Here is a 19,110-nt window from a genome sequence, read left to right on the forward strand (position 1 = left end):
GAAAGGCAGGAGCATAGGTTTGAGAATAGGGACTCTTAACGTTGGTACAATGACAGGGAAAGGCAGAGAGCTGGCAGACATGATGGAGAGAAGGAAGGTAGATGTTCTGTGTGTGCAGGAGACAAGGTGGAAGGGCAGCAAGGCACGTAGTATCGGAGGAGGATACAAACTGTTCTACCATGGTGTGGATAGGAAGAGAAACGGGGTAGGAGTGATCCTGAAGGGGGAGTTTGTAAACAGTGTTCTAGAGGTGAAAAGAGTCTCAGACAGGGTGATGAGCCTAAAGCTAGAAATTGAAGGGGTGATGGTGAATGTAGTCAGTGGGTATGCGCCACAGGTTGGCTGTGAGTTAGAAGAGAAGGAGAGACTCTGGAGTGAGTTTGATGAGGTCATAGAGAGTATCCCCAGAGGAGAGAGAGTTGTTGTTGGAGCAGACTTCAATGGGCATGTTGGTGAGGGCAACAGAGGTGATGAGGAGGTGATGGGCAGGTTTGGTGTGAAGGAAAGGAATCTGGAAGGACAGATGGTGGTGGACTTTGCTAAGAGGATGGAAATGGCTGTAGTCAACACTTACTTCCAGAAGAGAGAGGAACATAGAGTGACATACAGAAGTGGAGGTAGGAGTACACAGGTGGACTACATCCTATGTAGACGAGGTCATTTGAGACAGGTTAGTGACTGTAAAGTGGTGGTAGGAGAGAGTGTAGCCAGACAGCACCGCATGGTGGTGTGTAAGATGACTCTGGAGGTCAGGAAGAAGAAGAGAGGGAAGACAGAAAAGAAGACCAAGTGGTGGAAGCTAAAGAATGAAGAAACTTGTGAGGAATTCAGACAGAAGTTGAGACAGGTTCTGGGTGGTCAGGATGAGCTTCCAGATGACTGGGAAACTACAGCAGAGATTATCAGGGAAACAGGTAGGAAGGTGCTAGGTGTGTCATCTGGAATGGAATGGCCATCTGGTGGTGGAATGAGGAAGTACAGGAATGCGTCCAGAGGAAGAGGTTAGCTAGAAGGAAGTGGGATGTAGAAAGGACTGAGGAAAGTAGACAGGAGTACAAGGAAGTGCAGCGTAGAGTGAAGAGGGAGGTGGCAAAGGCCAAACAGAAAGCTTACGATGAGCTGTATGACAGGTTAGACACAAAGGAAGGAGAGAAGGACTTGTACAGGCTAGTCAGACAGAGAGATAGAGATGGGAAGGATGTGCAACAGATAAGGGTGATTAAGGACAGAGATGGAAAGGTGCTAACAACCCAGGAGAGTGTGCAGAAAAGATGGAAGGAGTATTTTGAGGAGCTGATGAACGAGGAAAATGACAGAGAAAGAAGGGAGGAAGATGTGGATGTTGTGGAGCAGGAAATAGCAGAGATTGGAAAGGATGAGGTTAGGAAGGCTCTGAAAAGGATGAAGAGTGGAAAGGCTGTTGGTCCTGATGACGTACCTGTGGAGGTGTGGAAGTGCTTAGGAGAGACAGCAGTGGAGTTTCTAACCAGTTTGTTCAATAGGATTCTAGAGAGTGAGAAGATGCCTGAGGAATGGAGGAGAAGCGTTCTGGTTCCGATCTTTAAGAACAAGGGTGACACGCAGAACTGCAGCAACTACTAGAGGAATAAAGTTGATGAGCCACACAATGAAGCTGTGGGAAAGAGTAGTGGAAGCCAGGCTTAGGAAGAAGGTGGAGATTTGTGAGCAGCAGTATGGTTTCATGCCCCGTAAGAGCACCACTGATGCCATTTTTGCTTTGAGAATGTTGATGGAAAAGTACAGAGATGGTCAGAAGGAGCTGCATTGTGTCTTTTTAGATTTAGAGAAGGCGTATGACAGGGTGCCGAGGGAGGAGCTGTGGTACTGTATGAGGTCGTCGGGAGTGGCAGAGAAGTACGTCAGACTAGTTCAGGACATGTATGAGAGAAGTATGACGGTGGTGAGATGTGCTGTAGGTCAGACAGAGGAGTTCAAGGTGGAGGTGGGACTACACCAAGGATCAGCTTTGAGTCCCTTCTTGTTTGCTATGCTGATGGACAGGCTGACAGATGAGGTCAGACAGGAATCTCCCTGGACAATGATGTTTGCGGATGATATTGTGATTTGCAGTGAGAGTAGAGAGCAGGTGGAGGAACAGCTGGAAAGGTGGAGGTTTGCTCTGGAAAGAAGAGGCATGAAGGTCAGTCGTAGTAAGACAGAATACATGTGTCTGAACAAGAGGGATCAAGGTAGAAATGTTAGGTTACAGGGGGCTGAGGTGAAGAAGGTGCAGGAGTTTAAGTACTTAGAGTCAACAGTTCAGTGTGATGGAGAGTGTGGAAAAGAGGTGAAGAGGCGAGTGCAGGCAGGTTGGAGCGGGTGGAGGAAAGTGTCAGGAGTGTTGTGTGACAGAAGAGTGTCAGCAAGACTCAAAGGAAAGGTGTAGAAGACAGTGGTGAGACCAGCTCTGCTCTATGGGTTAGAGACAGTAGCAGTGAGACAGAGACAAGAGGCTGAAATGGAGGTAGCAGAGATGAAGATGTTGAGGTTCTCCTTAGGAGTGACCAGGTTAGACAGAATAAGGAACGAGTACATCAGAGGGACGGCTCACGTTGCCTGTGTTAGCGACAAAGTCAGAGAGGCCAGACTGAGATGGTTCGGACATGTTCAGAGGAGGGATAGTGAGTATATTGGTAGAAGGATGTTGGAGATGGAGCTGCCAGGCAGGAGGGCAGGAGGGCAAGAGGACGACCAAGGAGGAGATATATGGATGTGTTAACAGAGGACATGAGGTTGGCTAGTGTTAGGGTAGAAGATGTTCATGATAGAGTGAGGTGGAAAAGGATGATTCGCTGTGGCGACCCCTGATGGGAAAAGACGAAAGAAGAAGAAGATTAATTTCTAAAGTCAGTGACAGAAATAAGTCAAATTAATAAATGGCAAATCTATTTGTGTGTGTGTGTGTGTGTGTGTGTGTGTGTGTGTGTGTGTATATATATATATATATATATATATATATATATATATATATATATATATATATATATATATATATATATATATACACACACACACACACATACACACAACATCATTATTAGTTTGATCTAACTTTAATAACTTGTAAATTTGACCTAGTTGTCTTAGTTATTGTACATTTAGTACCTGGGATTTTGACCTGACAGCCACAGTCATATCATAAAATAGACGCTTTAAAAGAAATGTGTTTTTTCCATTTCAAGTCTTAGTTAAATGTTTTGTCAACTTACCAGCTTGATAGTTTGTTAAATTTGAACATATTGACTTTCAGTCATTTTGACATTTTGTTATTCTGCCCAAAAGTCACAATTTAGACTTTAAACACATTTTCCATAATTGAATTTGAATAAATTGTAATAATTTATATGTATTTTATAATTTGGACTAGATTTGTTGAACTCACTGTAGCACATATTTAGCTTGACAATATATCAATATATAATTTCCATAATGTATAATGTTGACATAAACATTTTATACAGTGTAATTTTCAAATCACCATCACATGCCATAGTTTGGACTTAGCATTTCTCGACACTGTCAGGGTAAGATAAATGTATTAAATACAGCTTGATTTTAAACACACTTTTTATTTACAACAAGTAGCTATTTTTTTGTCAGTCATAACATTTGACATGTTTTTCTGGAATGAATGAGCTTCCAAAGATGTGCCACTTCCTGTGAGTGGACAACAGAGTTTGTATCATGGTCTAAGAACCCGAGACGCTGAAGTGAACAACTGTGAATCTGCTTTCATGGTTTCACTGGTCGGACTGCGACAGGTGACGCTGTAGACATGACACCAATTTACTTCTTTTGTTCTTCTGCAAAACACTCAACACACAACTGAAAAATCTTCCTCGGGTGGTTTATGTTCGAAGGACATTCAAGGAGTTTTAATGGTGTTTGGATAAATGTAAAGATGCCTGATCGTCCATCCAACAACCCACAGAAATAATTACAAGGACATGAAATATAAATTAATTTAAATGTTACAAAGTCGAAATGAAAAACAAACCAAACGGACAGATTTTAAGACATAAAAGGAGAAAACAGTTTCGGACACAACCTGATGAAGCAGTAATTCACCCTAAAACAGCCGTTTGTCTGATTTTGTACAATATTTAAAAAACACGTTTCAATTCGTTTGTAAAACCTTTTAAAATAACTTTTCTGCCCAAATCCTCTTTTTTTAAACTTGGAGTTCTCTGATGTTAACGTGTGTCTAGGAACCAGTTGGTCTGAAACCACCAACACCGTGTCCTAAACGTACAGTCCTCAGTCCTCCACAGAGTCCCACTCTGCTGCAGCTCTGTCACAGTCCAGTTCAACAGAGTCCTGGTTCCTGGAGGATGAGATGATGTTGATGAGGCTGCTCCGAGGTCCGGTGTCACTTCTTCCTTATCACTCATTGGCCACGGGCGGCTGCTCGTCTTCCATCGGCTGACTGCCGAAGCCGCTGTCGACCGTGGCGTCTGATTGGACAGAAAAGCATAAACAAGGTGAGTGAAGCTGCAGTTTCACATTTTGTCCCAACAGAGTTCATTTTGAGTAACATAACTTTATGTGGAGCCACTGTCCTGCTTGTTATCCTGTGATCCCTCTGCTGGTCACCTGGTTCAGGTGCGTTCAGTCAATCACAACATGTAAGTACGGGGATGTTGGAAAACAAGCAGGACGATGGTCGTCCTCCGCTGATGGAGAGACGAGCTGAAGATGAAAAGGCTGCAACATTCATCTCTTCTGGTTTTCTCGTGGTCAGGTGTGTGTTACCTGTGCTGTGTTTGTCGGCTCGTAGCTCAGCGTTCCTCAGTAGTCGGACTCCTTCTGTCAGGCCGAGAGACTGAAGCGCTTCCACCAGACCTTCGACCGGGCCTCCACCAAGCTGCACAGAGACACAGACGGACCGCGTCATCAGATACGTTACAGGTAAGGTACACCTGCTAACCCCCATATTTAAAATGCCAGGATTACTCTGCAGGATGTTACCTTGTAGTGCTGCAGCAGGTGTTGGCAGGGCACCGGACTGTCCTGGTACAGGTGAGTCAGCGTCATCATCCCCAGCTTCTCGGCCAGCTTCTTCCAGGGAACGTCTCCTTCGCTCAGCACCTCCACCAGCCGGGATAGAGTGTCCTCGTCCAGTGCCGAGCCCTCCACCTCTGCAACATCAGCAGACATCAGGTTGGTTCAGTGTTAGAAAGGAATCGTCACCGAGAGAAGATCAAACACGAAACATCTTAATCAAACGAACCTTCGCTGCTGCTCCGATTCGCCTCTTTGCTGCTGTGGCGACTCGACTTCGACCTGCGTCTGGAGTTTAAGAGTTTCCTCACCTGAGGAGAGTAGTCGAGGAGACAATTTTAAAACAGAAATCTCAATCAGACCTTTATTTGTTTAAAGGTTCAAACAGCTGTTGAGGGAATGAGGCCCTGACTTCCTGCTTTAGTGTTTTCACTGCTGCTACTTAAAAACCTTCAACCACGACAGCCTGAAATCTGCAGTTTCAGTCTGTCTTTAAGTTGACGCTGTTCTGTACTTTTATTTTGAAGGGAGAGCTCGTTACCTTCAGGCACTTGGCGAGGTCCAGAGGTGTGTGTCCTGCTCGTCTCTTGCGAGGGTTGAGGGGCTGCGAGCCCGTGGCCACCGTCTCTCTGACCTCGTCTCTGGTCGGTTCATCTCCGTCCTGCTCTTCGTCTGAGGAGGAGCTGCTGAAGAGCGGCTCGTCGTTCTCCACGTTCTTATCTGCGCCTGTTAAACACGTTTCATTCAGTTCATTTCTGCAGTGTTTATTTCACTAGATTAAAACTCCTTCAACGTTTTACTCCACTACATTGATTTCACAGCTTTAGTTCCTTTTTAAAAATCGGACTTTCTTAAATTAAAACATGTTAAAAAGTCCATTTGTCCAAAACAAACTGTCCCTGGAAAGTCTCAGTCTGACCTGCAGCGATTAGCATGGAGCAGAGACTCGGGGAGCCCAGACTGGCAGCCAGGTGGAGCGGCGTGTTCCCTCCAAACGTGACGGCGTTAACGTCGGCTTTCAGCTGCGAACGACACAAACGGAGACGTTGACTGATGTTAACTGACGTTAACGCTGAAGCTACTGACGTGAGTCTCAGAGCCTCCATTGGCTCCACCCTGATATTTGTACTTGTATTTAACAGTGGTGGAAATGTTTACTTGAGTAAAAGTACTAATATTTATTATAAAAGTAAAAGTACCTGTTACAGTATGACAGTTTGTTCCGACTGATAAAATAATCATCATCAAAATGTCAAAAAGAATTTTAGATTTTAACAGTTTCATTTCTCATTTTGCTGATTCAGATTTAGTAAAAGTCGTAGTTTTCCCCCCTGGAAATTACTGTGAGTACAAGTACCTCACATCGGTACCTTTAGTCTCTGCTTCTGTATCGTACCTCTGTGATGAGTGTGCACGCCACTTTGAACAAGCTTTCCCGGACGGCCAGGTGCAGAGCTGTGTTCCCGCTCTTCTGCTCAGCTGCGTCGACGTTGGCTCCGCCCTCCACCAGCAGGCGGAGGGTGCGCTCGCCGTCCCTCCTCACTGCCAGGTGGAGCGGGTTAAGACCTGCAGGAGACAGAAACACGGGTACCTTTAAAAAACGATGTTTGAACGTAGGAGGAGGTCCAGTAGCCTCATTTCATGACTCATTTCTTATCATCAGATAATCAACACGTCCGACTCTGTTCCTCGCTCACCGTGGTAGTCGGGGCTGTTGATCAAGTGGCCGTGGCACTCGTTCAGGTGAGCCAGCAGGTAGCGGAGCATGGAGTTGTCTCCGGCCAACGCCGCCAGGTGGAGAGGGGTGCGGCCATCTTTGTCCAGCAGACTAGGGTCGGCCCCCGCGCTGAGTAACATCTCCACCGCCTTCACCTGTCGAGTGATCACCGCCAGGTGGAGAGGAGTCTGCAGCAACCAGAGGAGGTGGAGAAGTTAGCGGGCACCAGGTTGCTACTTGTTCCATGGTGACGTAGCTGGATGACTGAAAGCTGACAGATGAGTTAAGTAGAAACTAGTTCATGAGCTGTGGCTGAGCCGTCTCGCTCTACCTGTCTGAGGTGGTTGGCTGTGTTCAGGATGTTTTGCTGCTGGCTGCTGAGCAGAGTGTGGATCAGCTGCTGCATCACATCTGTCTGCTGATGGATGATGGCCAGGTGTAAAGGACTGAGAAAACAAAATGCTCAGCGTCAAACCACCAGACAACCTGTAACTCTGTAAGTGACCTCGCCTGTCTGCACTGCAGTGAAAAACTCACGTGTCCCCGTTGCTATCCTGGACCCCACAGAGGTGTCTCTGGATGGCCAGAAGGACCCGTACATCCCCGGTGCTGCAGTACTGCAGAAGGGCGGAGGCGGTCTGTCGGGCGTTCTGAGAGGCTCTGCTGTGCAGGGCTACAGCTGGAAACAGACAAGAGCCGACCAAATATTAGTGACCTGACAAACAGACAGGGTCACATGGTCAGCAAAGAACAAGAAGAGACCGTCTTACCCATCTGCAACAGATGCTGTTGAAGTGGCGACCCGCTCTGTCCTCCTGTCTGCTGTGGTCGTCCTTCTGTCCTTCCTTCTGTCTGTCGCTGGCTAACAAATGTCTGAGGTGTGCACTGTGACATCTGAGCTCCACCCCCTCCTCCAAAGGTTGTAAAACCTCCTGTGAAGAAAACTCCTCCTGGTCCTCCTCCTCCATTCATCTGCTGGTTGAACTGGAAGCCTGCAGTTGGAAACAGTTCCCCCAGTGAGCAGCTGCACACGTTGGATTAAAGGCTGATCCCAGACAAAATTTGATTTGTCAATTTCATCATTTTTTCTTATGATGATTTTCTTTGTGTTTTATTCTTTTAGCAGCAGTGAACTCTGGGAGTTCATATTCAGTGTGTGATATTAATAAGTGCTTGTGTGGGGAAATCCCCACTCCGTGCTGCTCTTGATGCCTTTAATGCCAACTCCTCACCTCCTCCTCCTCCAGCTGCTCCTCCAAAACCCCCAGCTCCTCCACTTCTTCCTCCTCCTCCTCCCCTCCAGTGTTCATAGTGAGGCAGTGGCTTCTGCTTCTTCCTCAGCACCTCCTCTTTGTCTGAAAGAAAGCAGGAGAGGGCAATGAGAAGAGGAGGGGAAACCAAGAATTTAAAGGTGACAAACGTAGAAGTGGGAGACAGAAGCCTGTTTCAGAGACGTGTCACCTTCCCCTCTGTCTGTCCTGCATTTTTTTAAATTCTGCTGCATAATGAACGTCGGGGTGAGCACTGTGCTCGAAGTGAGTTCTGAAACCAAGTGCATGCCAACATTTTCCACTGAGGGAAACCCCAAAAATATGCATCTTCCCACTTCCTGGGGATTTACAGTACACACAGAAGCTCATGAAGTGCAAGAAGAGCGTTTGTTCCGCAGGTTTCTTTAATTCTTAACATTTCCCGGCACAGACACTGACCTGGGACCTGTGGTATATAGGTGAACTGTTTTGGGTCGCTGCAGTCGCCGGCCTTCTTCCTCTTCAGCTGCAGGAAGACGGTGACGGGTCTCTCGATCTCCGCACTGTGATACGGCGGCGTTTTGAACACGATGGCGTACTGGGGACAGAATAACCAGGACAAAGAAATATTTGAGATGAATTCCTCTTTGTGCTGCTGTGATGCAGATGTTTTGTGTGTCCCGGAATGTGTTAAAATATCTGAGTTGGAAGATTGAAGCTGTAACGGTGAGTATGAGCGCGTGCAGACAGTTTGAAGGAATTCCCCGTTTCAGCTCAGATAAAAGAGAAGCTGCTACTGCTCTCTCCACCGTTCTGCCTGTTATTCTGTTTGTTGTGGTTTCAAAAACATCTATTAGTTCCCTGATGTAACACAGTGTGTGTGTTTGTGGCTCATGCACACACGGATTTGCCCAGATGAACAACACAAACACATTGTACCTGTTTGTGAACATCTGTAGGGGAGAAGTCACCGAACGCCTCCCAGCCACCCTCGTCATCCTCCTCGTAAAAACGGATCTCGATGTCATCTGTAATGTGCAGCACAGAGGCATGATGGGATACTTCTTCTAATTACAGTCATCAAACTGGAGAAGAAAAATAAACCTTAAACGAGTTACTTTTCTATTTCTGTCCTGTCAAACATCTGGAAAAAGTACTAGACAAGTGCAGAATAATGTTTGTTATATTGTTCCATCATCATCATTAATGACGTATTAATGACTTTAACATGCAGCTGGTAAAAATGGACTTGATTATTTTATTTTCCGTTTCATACATTTCTACCTTAACCTTTAGCAGGAGCACTAAATATTAGAGTACCTCTAACCCTGTAAATGTACTTGGTTACTTTCTACCACAGCACACATTGTATTGCTGAGACCTACTATTATTAAACAGAAACTATTTCACATCTCGTCAGCTCGCTGCCTTTCCCTGTTTTACCTTTCTGGACTTTGTCGCACAGCAGGAAGATCTCGTCTCCTCCAAGCACCGAGCCACACGTCTTATCCATACGAGAGATTTTCAGGTTGGAGGCGTTCGGTGACTCTGCAGGAAAAACACAAACCTCGTCATCATCATCGTCCCTGTGCATCAGTCTGTCATTTACTGGACAAAACTCCTGAATAAACCAAAACCTTCTTGTATCTAACTTTGTTATGTCGACATATTTTATATTATTCCTGCTGTTTTTGTACATTAGTGTTTTGTATCAAAACAGCTGCACTAAAGTCTGTTGGAGACAAATGATCACTCAGTTCTAGTTTCTAGCGTTTCTTTGTCACACGAGTAATTTGACTTCTCCACAACAACAAGACATTTGAAGACGTCAACATGACCTTAACTAACTGATAATTGAAATGACTAACAGTTACAAACTACTTCATTCCATTTGTTTAAAACAGAATGTTTGATAGATTCATCTATTTGAACATAATCTTCATGCACTGAAAACCAGTTTTAGAAACTTGTTGCAGATCATGTTCTGATCCCGTTGAAGCCACAGTTTTGATCCATTTAAACTAAGTGTTGTTATTAATAAAGGATCAAAAGGTTTCATGTGCTCAGTGCTGCTGTTCATCAGTAAAAAGTCAGAGGTCTGGAGGTTTGGACTCACTGCTGTCATAGATTGGGTTGGAGACGACAGGTTTCAGCGCTCTGGTGAATCCGCCGTTGCTGTCCTGCAGGTAGGCAGTGAACTGTAACCTGACGATGTTCAGGTCCATCACCTTCCCCAGCTCCTTGGCCTCCTTCGAACAGGCCTGTTCCTCAGCGTCTACAGAGCCAAAGAGAGCAGAGCGTCAGACACCTGAAGCCTCCAACGGGTGAGTTTACATCAGCGTGCGGTGGTTCAGGTGTGTTTACCTGTCAGGGACTGTCTGAATGTCTGTCTCAGCTTCTCATCTCTCAGCCTCCTGTTCAAAATCTCCCCGACGCCTTTCTTGGTCACATGTAGGATGCCCAGGTTGCTGAACCTGCAGGAAATAAAAGTAACCCTGTTACTGCTTTATCAGCTGCACACCATCAAATTCTCCTTTATTAACTAACATCAAATGTTTTCACACATTATATTAAAAAACAAGCTTTAGTTGACTAGTTAAACATTCATTGATTTAGGGACATTACAGATTTACTTTACTCAAATATTATAAATAAATAACCTATAAAACATGATCTGTATGTATTTGCTGCACATTTTCAGCTGAGCCTGAGTTTGCGAGTTGCCCACAGTGTCATGTCTCACTTCTTTAGACAAGTGCGTTTGGGAATGTGAGTTACTTGTGTTGATGCGCATTGTGTTTGTTTAATAGGTGACCTAACGTTTGCCTGGAACCTGAATTTAAAAAGAAAAGTCTGACTTCCCCTTTCTCTCGCAGTTCTTCAGAACTGGGACACGTGACAAAGGATAAAATCATGAAAACTTTCCAGGACTCAGTCACTCTTTGTTTTCTATCTGATGATTGAAGCTCTGCTGCTGTTTGGCATGTCAGGCTCAGGTAAGGGTGCAGTGCTGTGATTGGATACTGACGAGGCTGTGAGGTCGTTGGGGCCGACGTCGACCGTGCAGATGCCTTTCTCTGTGCAGTGACGTCCCACCAGACTGTGAGCGTGAACACGAGGAGGATCAGTGTGGGTCACCAGCTGGACCTCCACCCGGGCGTGGCCGACGTAGTTGTTAATCTGAGAGAGACAGACACACACATTCAATTCTGCATCCATTCTACAACAGAGACCTGAAGCTCAGTTTAACGTGATACAGCTTATATTCAAACACCCTGTGACCTGAAGACAGTAAAAACTCAGCCTCCTCTTCAGCTCAGAGTTTGATTAAAAAGGTTTTTTCTCTGTAAATTTATTCTACTTGTTCCTCTGACAGACTCTGTCCATGCTGTAAATCGTGCAGGGCGTCTGTAGCTGATGTTGGATGAAGCAGGTTGTTAAGCTGTTGATGTACCCACCTTCACGGTCGGGTAGGTTCTCCTGTTCTTTTCGCTGGAAGCCCCTGGGAGCCCACCGTGGGACGGACCCTCACACTCATAACGGAAACGAAAGCCCCTCTGGGAACACAGACACACAGTTGATGGTTAACAGCGTCTGTGTGTGTCAATGTGCTGAGTTAGTCCAATAGATAACTGTCAGTCAAGCTTTAGTGAACAAAGCCGAAGCTCTGCGTTTGGTTTTTATCCACAAATACTGCTGCTGCAGTAAAGACAAGTTCTCTTCTTAATCATGGATCCACAGTAGACCGGTCTCTGTTAGTCCTGCAGCTGCATGTCAGCTTCACATTTATGCAGTTTAATAATGCTGCATACAGGACTTCACAAACCTGTACAGTAATATTTATATCAGATTATATAAATGTGAGAATTTCTTCTTTTTTCTGTGTAATATCTTAAATACGTTCAAACTAAACATTTCACTTTAAACTCCAACTCATACTAGTCATTTAAAAGTCTCTTTGACGGAGGGTGGGGTCCATTTACTGATCATTTATTACTGTTTACAAGGTTTTTGTGGATCTTCCTCAGATCTAAGCCTTGACTGAAGGTTTTCATTTTATTTTTCACACTGACTAAAAGGTTTAAAAATCAAATGAGCTGATGAAGACAATCATCATTTGACTCCACTTGTTGTGGATTTTTTATGTCTCCTTTGTCATGATATTGTGGTTTTATTTATTTCATTCAGCCAATTCACATTATTACATAATTTCTCATACCTGTTAAAACTGGTTAACTAGAATTATAGGTCACGTATTTAAGGCAGTAAACATCTTGTATAAAGTTTCACTATCAAACTGAGCGGAATGACAGTTGGAGGTCAGCGTAAGCACTGTTTCTGGTTTGTACAGCCATTCATTGCATAATCATGGTTCTTCATTTCTTTTCATACCAGAACTGACTGATTTGCCTACAGACAGTCAGAGGACTCTCTGTGTTCGTCACAGTGGCCACGTGACTTTCAACAGTAGCAAAAACTCCCTGACATCCTGCAGGCTCATCAGCTCAGTCCCATGTTGTTAAATGACTGTTGGGAAAACCCAGGATTAAAGGAAGTGACTGTTACAGTACATGTGGATCACTGAACGAGGGGAATCACCACTGACTGTTAATGTATTCAAGTAAACAGACCTGTTGCCCAACAAACCTGCACCTTGGTTCAGATTATATTTGTAATATTTCAACTGCACAATGCTTTTATATCAGAATAGTACAGAATTGTACTTCTCATTATATCAATATAATGTGTATTTTATTTCTGTGCTTTTATGTTAGTAATTTTCAAGTTTTGTAGGATGACTAGCTAAATTTATAATGCTATACTGTGTCTATTAGCTGTCTAGTTTGGATTAAAGTAGCAGCATCAAAGGTTCAACTTCCTGTGACATTTGGTTTAGCTGTGAATTCTATGGGTCTGGAGGATCATGCTGATTTCATGCTGTGACTTTCTGTAGGTTTGGTAGAATACAAGTGTCATCAGCATAAACTCCAAGAGAAAGACATTTAAATGCTAACTTGTGAATCAATTAATGGATAGAATGTTGCAGCGGACCCAATATTGTTCCTTGTGGGATACCTTACAGATATTTTGAGGGTGAATCTGGTTTGTCTGTCTGTTTCATTAGTTTTTTTAAACTGATCTCTGGTCTCAGTCCAGTTCCAATAAGAACTGGAAAGCACAGAAGGCCATCCACACAATCTATTTAGCTGTAGATTAAATTACAAGGGACCTTATCTTGATCCATCTGGGACACCAACCTTAAAAAATTAAAAATAGTTTTCTCCCCAGTAATTTTACCAAAGCTTTGTTGGAATTAAATTTTTAGTTGAAATAAGTAATAAGAAAATACTAGTCTCACCTGTTTGGGTTCCTCAATAATTTGAATGTATGGGCCATGAGCTGAAACACAAATTAATGTTTAATTAATTACAAGAACAGAAACTGTTACTGTAACTGCGTAAAATTCACAGTATCTGTTAAATTTCACCAACCATTTTCACAATTTCATCAGCTACAGGAGTTTTAACATGATGTAAAAAGGTAGAAGGAGGTGTTTTCCCTGTGAGTAACACCTGAAATTGCAGCTGTTTCTTCCAATGTTTCCATTTCTTGTAACAGGAGATTATTGGAAAATTCAGAATTGGGTTCCTTGAATACTGAGAGAGCACTATTATTGAAAAAGTCCTATAAATGTTGATGTTTTCCTTGTATAGGGGTTTGAAATTATTCTGTCCTTGTTTCCAGGTATTAATAGAAGATTGTGGAAAAGATACGTTGAAAATACGTTGAAATCACAGGTATCAGGACACCCCTGAGCTTTAGAAGCTAACAAACTAACAAGGAACATTAACCAGGTTTTGGCACAAGGTTCTGTTTGTAAGAAAGATAAAACAAATCAAATCAAATCATATAAGGTTTGTAATAGGTGTTCTTTGTGGGACAGTACTGAGGATGGAGCAGCGTGCAGCTGGATAGCATAGTGGCAAGATCGCCGCCCTTCATGTGGGAGACCAAATGCCTGCTGCAGCCTACCTCCAGTAGGGGTCCTTAGACAAGACCTCCTTAAGCTTAACCTGCCTTTGCCTTGTACCTTGTAAGTCGCTTTGGATAAAAGTGTCTGATAAATGACTAAATGTAAGTTCACAGTGTTTCTAGGCTGTCTTAAAAAGTCAGGTGGCCATTTGAACACAAACAGGTTTTTCTTGCTGTTATCATTCTTCCAGTTCTAACTCGTCCCAACCTCGTCCTGAAGCCCTGACAGTGAATGTGTTAGAGGCCAAAATGCACGGTGCTTTTAAAGTGGAATCGAGTAGAGATGATCCAAACTTACAGCTTTTGTATAAAATGTCTTCTCTTTAACCGTTGACTTGCAGTGAATGACATTAACACAGAAAACATTGCACTAAAAAAGCTGCAACTTTGGAAGATTTGAATATTTTGTTCTCTCCCATCATGTACGTTGAAAGCAGCTTTTGACAAAAGTACTTAAAAGACAGGATTATTTACCACAGCAGCCTCTTTCAAAAACTGAACCTGTCCTTTTCTGTGACAAGCTGGACTCTCGTGTGGATTGTGCGATGTTATTTTCTTGTAGTTTAGATTTAATTTCTTGGAAAATAACAGGAGCTAAAAATGTACCTCACTACAAACGAAAACTGCCTCTGCTCAACAACGATTGTAGAATCAGTTTTAATCACACTGTGCTCCACAGAGGTTTGTGAGACGAAGCAGTAGTTCAGAAATTTCTTCCTGTGATATAGAAAGTTTCAGTGTTTGATTTGAGTCTTGGTTGAAAGTAGGAGGGGAAAGTGTGTGTGTGGGGGGGGGGGGGTATGAAGGGTCGTTATCACTGAATCCTTATTTAACTTAAGGAGAGCGGGGTTCATCATCTTTTAAGCCAGACTGTGTAACAGCACAAAATTCAACATATATAATACTGCAGTCACTGTGATGACACCTGTCTGCGTACCTGTCTCAGGAATGTAGGGTTCAGTCTTTATGTCCACAGGAGGAATGTAGTCAAACGGAGACATCAAATTCAGCTGAAGGAAGAAGAGGAAAAATAATGTTTTCGACATCAGTTTGTGAATCATTAATATAACATATCTTTAAACACATATCATATCTTTATTCATGAGTTTGTCCTCTGGTGACTGACTCATAAACAGCATGTCTCACAATGAGATCATAAAAACTCCAAACATGGACTGGTGTGAGATTTAAAATTAATCTAATGTCTTTGATCAGTTGATTGTTTAATAGTGTGAAGGAAGTGGTTATTAAACTGAACTCAAGATCAAAAAGTGCATCACAGTCACAGTGTTAGTCACACATACGTCAATTGCATTTGTACGTTTCTGTACACAGCATATTCATCTGTAAATGGAAAATACAATTATTATAATTTAGAGGCTCAAATAAAGGTCAAACAGGTTCAGATCTTGTGTGTAATTACCTGTAGTTGAATTTAAATTAGGGGAATCTGACATCTCAAGTTGACTAGTATAGGTTCTAAACTTTATTAGTCTTCTAAATGTTGTCTGTTGTTTTGTTTCCAAAAGCTTTGTGAGCTTTAGACTAAAATGACAAATTCTAAATCTTTATTAATTTAAATTTGCTTCTAATTTCAGTTTCTACAAGGGTTTTCACCTCTGATATATTACAATATCATACAAATTGTGATTTGCTACTTATCTGATGTCACTTGAATTGTTACAGATGTAGAATTTTTGATATATAGTCAATATTGTTTGATTTCGGTGAATAGTTTTTTTGTGCAATAAGTAAACTGAACCTCTGCAGCTTTGATAAAACGTTACTGAACTTATTATTAACAGCAAATAATGTAAAGCCCAGCTCCCAGTCTGAGCACTTCAGGTTCTGATGTGTAGGTTGCCTTGCAGCATGTTTAAGATCCTCACAGATTTTCAGTGACGTTCAGGTCAGAGAGACTGAGGTGGGGTTTAGGTTGTGTGTCCAGCTGCTTTGGATCATTATCTTGTTGTAGAAGCAAACAGCTTTTCACTTTCACTTTCACTTTTCTTCACTGTAGGACGTTTCTGACATTTAGCAGAACCGTTTCTCTGTTTTTGCTCACAAGTGGAAGATTTACAGCCGGCAGAGGAGAGGGCGGCAATAAGTAGCGACTTCAGGTTTCCACATTTTGCACGTCAGAACTTTTTAATGCTATTTCTAGTTTAAGTTGTTTAAGTAGTAACATCTGGGTGATTGGTTTTAACCTGTACCTGTATCACCAGCTGTCTGTATGGTTAGGGACATTTATATGTTTAGGTCACATATGATGGAGAAAACAGATGTACTTTTACAGCTAAAGTACAAGTACTTCACTAAGACAATGACTAAGACATGAACCCTTCATGTTCTGACAGATGCTTCAACCAGAAGAAAACATAATCAGATATTATTAGTTTCATTAGATTCAGATTATGTAACAAGCTGCATCTGTTAAAGAACTAAAGCTTCAGATAATGCAGAGAAAACGCACATGTTAAAGTGGTATGAAATGTAAATACTGTAGTAAAAGACTTCATTGTCCTTGGTTATTTTCCACCACTGTCTTCAACTAATTAATTAATTAATTGTGATGAACAGTCCAGAGAAACTGTAACAAATATAAATGAAAAAGTTCAACTCACATCATTTTCGTAGACGTTGAGGAACTGAGTCTCAGTCATCCTGCAGAACAGACACACACAAATGATCAGACGCTCAGTCAGGACAGCCCACCGTGTGCGAGTAGGAAATATTTCTGACCTGAGTCACCGTAACCCCCCACCCCGTCTGTCACTGCTGAAATTCCCAACACAGAGAGAACGGCGACGATGAAGGAGCAAACAACACATAAACAGAAATGTACAGGTTTCACTTTCAGATCAAATCCTCCGTCTGTGCTGCTCTGCTGCGTTTCTTTAATCCTACCCATCTCTTCTCTCTCTCACACTGTGTCTCTGTGTCGTTCTACCCCCTCCCCTTCGCTCTGTTTTCAGTCACTTCCTGGAAGTGGCTGAGCTGAGGAAAACCCCCAGAATCCCAAACCAGTGCTGGGGAGGGGGCTGGACTACATGTTGACGTCAGTGCTGCAGAAATAAGTTTCCAATGAAGGGAAGCAGGAAACAGTTTTGTCTTTAAGAACCAGATCACAAAGACAGAAACAGGACCCGCATACAGTGTGAAGGAAGACTGAGAGGGAGGGAGGGGGGAGAGAGAGAGACTAAAGAAAGAGAGAGGGATTTAAGAAGTCCTTTATTTCACCCAGACCACTAGAGGTTGCTACTAAAACAAAGCAGAATCAAAAAATAGAAAACGACTACAGGTTACCAGCAGATAGACAATCAACAAGAAGTGTGTTAAAGTTGCTTTCTGTCCACAAATAGGACACCAGCATACAGGAGTGTGTTCGTAGCCATCGACCACTGGAAGTTCAGTTTATCAATTAACTCAGGTGAGGGGGTAATAATCAACTGTTAATCAATTGCAGCTGGTAGCCACCTGATGATGCAGTTATATAAATCAATGTGTCTTCAGCCTATGTGATATTTCTTTAGTTTCCACAAGGTAGTGAGTAAATGTTCACAGTCATCTGGATTATTTCTGACATGTTATCAACTAAATAACTAATTACTCAACTGTGAAACTATACTGTTGGATAAAATTCGAGTAGCAACAAGTAACAACCAAGAAACAAAACTGTATTTGAATAAAAGCCAGCAGACAAACACTGACCTGACGTTTCATATTCAGACCTCCAGCTTCTCTTTTCTTCCTCTTTGCTCTTTGTCTTTTTGGTGGTTTTTGGTTTGTCAGTTTGACTTCCTGTCACCCTTCAGCTTACAACATGCATTGCAGTAGAATCTGACTTGCGTGTAATCTAAACCGTGTCCTCTACACTTCAAGCATGTAGCGGCACTGGGACAACCCCCTAGTGAAGACAGCCAATCATATTGCAGCAGAGATAACTTCCATTAACATAAACCCACAGCAGGTACAGTAATACGTGTAAGGCAGTCAGAGGAGAGAAAACCCAAGGGGGAAGTTTGTGCTTGGGGTATTTCTGTGTACACCGAAGTCGGCAAAAATCCAGTGAGGTGATTTCACTTTTCTGTTTCTCTGAAACAGGTCACGTTTTTATTGCCCCGACTGATATTTCTTCATCTTAACGTCCTTCTCGGCTTAAAATTTCCCCAAAACAGCAAAGTTCCTTCGAGGACAAGACCCAACGTTGATAGAGATCTATGTAAACCTTCATTTGGTTTATGTACCATAATCCTAGTACACACTGTGCAGGTACTGAAGTATGTAGTGAACGTAGAAGTACAGTAAAGAATAAATCTAACATCAGACTCTGAATATCAAAGGATCATTTCAAATAAAAGCTGAGGCTTCGTACAAATATTTAAAAAGTACTAAAAGCAGGATGTCAGCTACTTTGAAAATGCTACTTGTGTGAACAAACAGAAAGGTGAAGCTTCTCCGTCTCCTAGACACTGTCCAGTGGGGAACTTTCTCCTGGGAGACTCTCCCACGTATGTTGAAGGAGAAACATCCTTTATAATATGGTTCAGACGTGTGAGCCACGTGTTAACACGTATGTTGGAGGAGAACAGATCTTCTCTACGGACACTTGTCTTAATGAAGCTGATGAATGTATAGATTCAGTTATGTGTCCATCAACGAGGTCACAGTTAAAGCTTGTGCTGCATTTTAATCAGAGTTTTGCTCCTTATGTACGTACATGAGGCGTTCAGAGATTATTAGGAACACATCTAAATGTGCCACAGGGGGGATTATATAGCAGGGCTGTGGAACTAAACTGAATCTAAACATGGTGCAGGTGCTTGGTGTTTGTCCTGTATCTTCACAGTTTTAGCAGACGTTAACTTTTATGACTTTTAACGTTTCTAAACATTTGAGCCAATAAAGTGGAGGAATTCAACACAGCAACCACAGAACAGAACAGAATCACCCACAGATACAGGATTTCTGCAGCTTCTGCAGCCTCCACCTGCAGTGAGAGATGGAGACTGAGTGATGTCTAACAGCGCATACATGTCGCATGTGTGTAGTACAAATAGAGGCTCTGTAGATTTAAACGTTGTTCAA

General features: G+C 42.8%; 1 protein-coding gene across 2 annotated transcripts; it reads right to left on the minus strand.

Annotated features, from left to right (window-relative positions):
* Window positions 1-3,570: 3,570 nt before the first annotated feature.
* Window positions 3,571-17,783, minus strand: LOC113159226 (nuclear factor NF-kappa-B p100 subunit-like). 2 transcript variants are annotated; one of them, XM_026355811.1, is made up of 23 exons: window positions 17,734-17,783; window positions 16,647-16,686; window positions 14,960-15,032; window positions 13,349-13,389; window positions 11,448-11,546; window positions 11,018-11,169; window positions 10,354-10,463; window positions 10,106-10,264; window positions 9,433-9,537; window positions 8,929-9,017; window positions 8,449-8,587; window positions 7,972-8,094; window positions 7,510-7,731; window positions 7,277-7,418; window positions 7,071-7,185; window positions 6,720-6,927; window positions 6,419-6,588; window positions 5,942-6,044; window positions 5,564-5,748; window positions 5,252-5,333; window positions 4,990-5,159; window positions 4,774-4,885; window positions 3,571-4,475 (listed from the first exon to the last, which is right to left on the minus strand). In XM_026355811.1, the coding sequence occupies exons 2-23, from the start codon at window positions 16,683-16,685 to the stop codon at window positions 4,405-4,407; spliced, it is 2,709 nt and encodes a 902-aa protein (XP_026211596.1). In that variant the 5' UTR covers window position 16,686; window positions 17,734-17,783; the 3' UTR covers window positions 3,571-4,404. The 2 variants fall into 2 exon arrangements, with proteins under 2 accessions (XP_026211596.1, XP_026211597.1); XM_026355812.1 differs by lacking the exon at window positions 17,734-17,783 and adding an exon at window positions 16,765-16,920.
* Between the last annotated feature and the right edge of the window lie 1,327 nt (window positions 17,784-19,110).

Source organism: Anabas testudineus, chromosome 15 (assembly GCF_900324465.2).
Source record: "Anabas testudineus chromosome 15, fAnaTes1.2, whole genome shotgun sequence".
Lineage (NCBI taxonomy): Eukaryota > Metazoa > Chordata > Actinopteri > Anabantiformes > Anabantidae > Anabas > Anabas testudineus.

Coding starts and splice junctions, on each gene's coding strand:
- LOC113159226 (XM_026355811.1), bottom strand. CDS start 16,685: ATGACTGAGACTCAGTTCCTCAACGTCTACGAAAATGAT. Junction 10,265..10,353: donor ATTCAGACAGTCCCTGACAG/GTAAACACACCT, acceptor TTGGCTCTGTAG/ACGCTGAGGAACAGGCCTGT. Junction 4,886..4,989: donor ACCTGCTGCAGCACTACAAG/GTAACATCCTGC, acceptor GTCTCTGTGCAG/CTTGGTGGAGGCCCGGTCGA.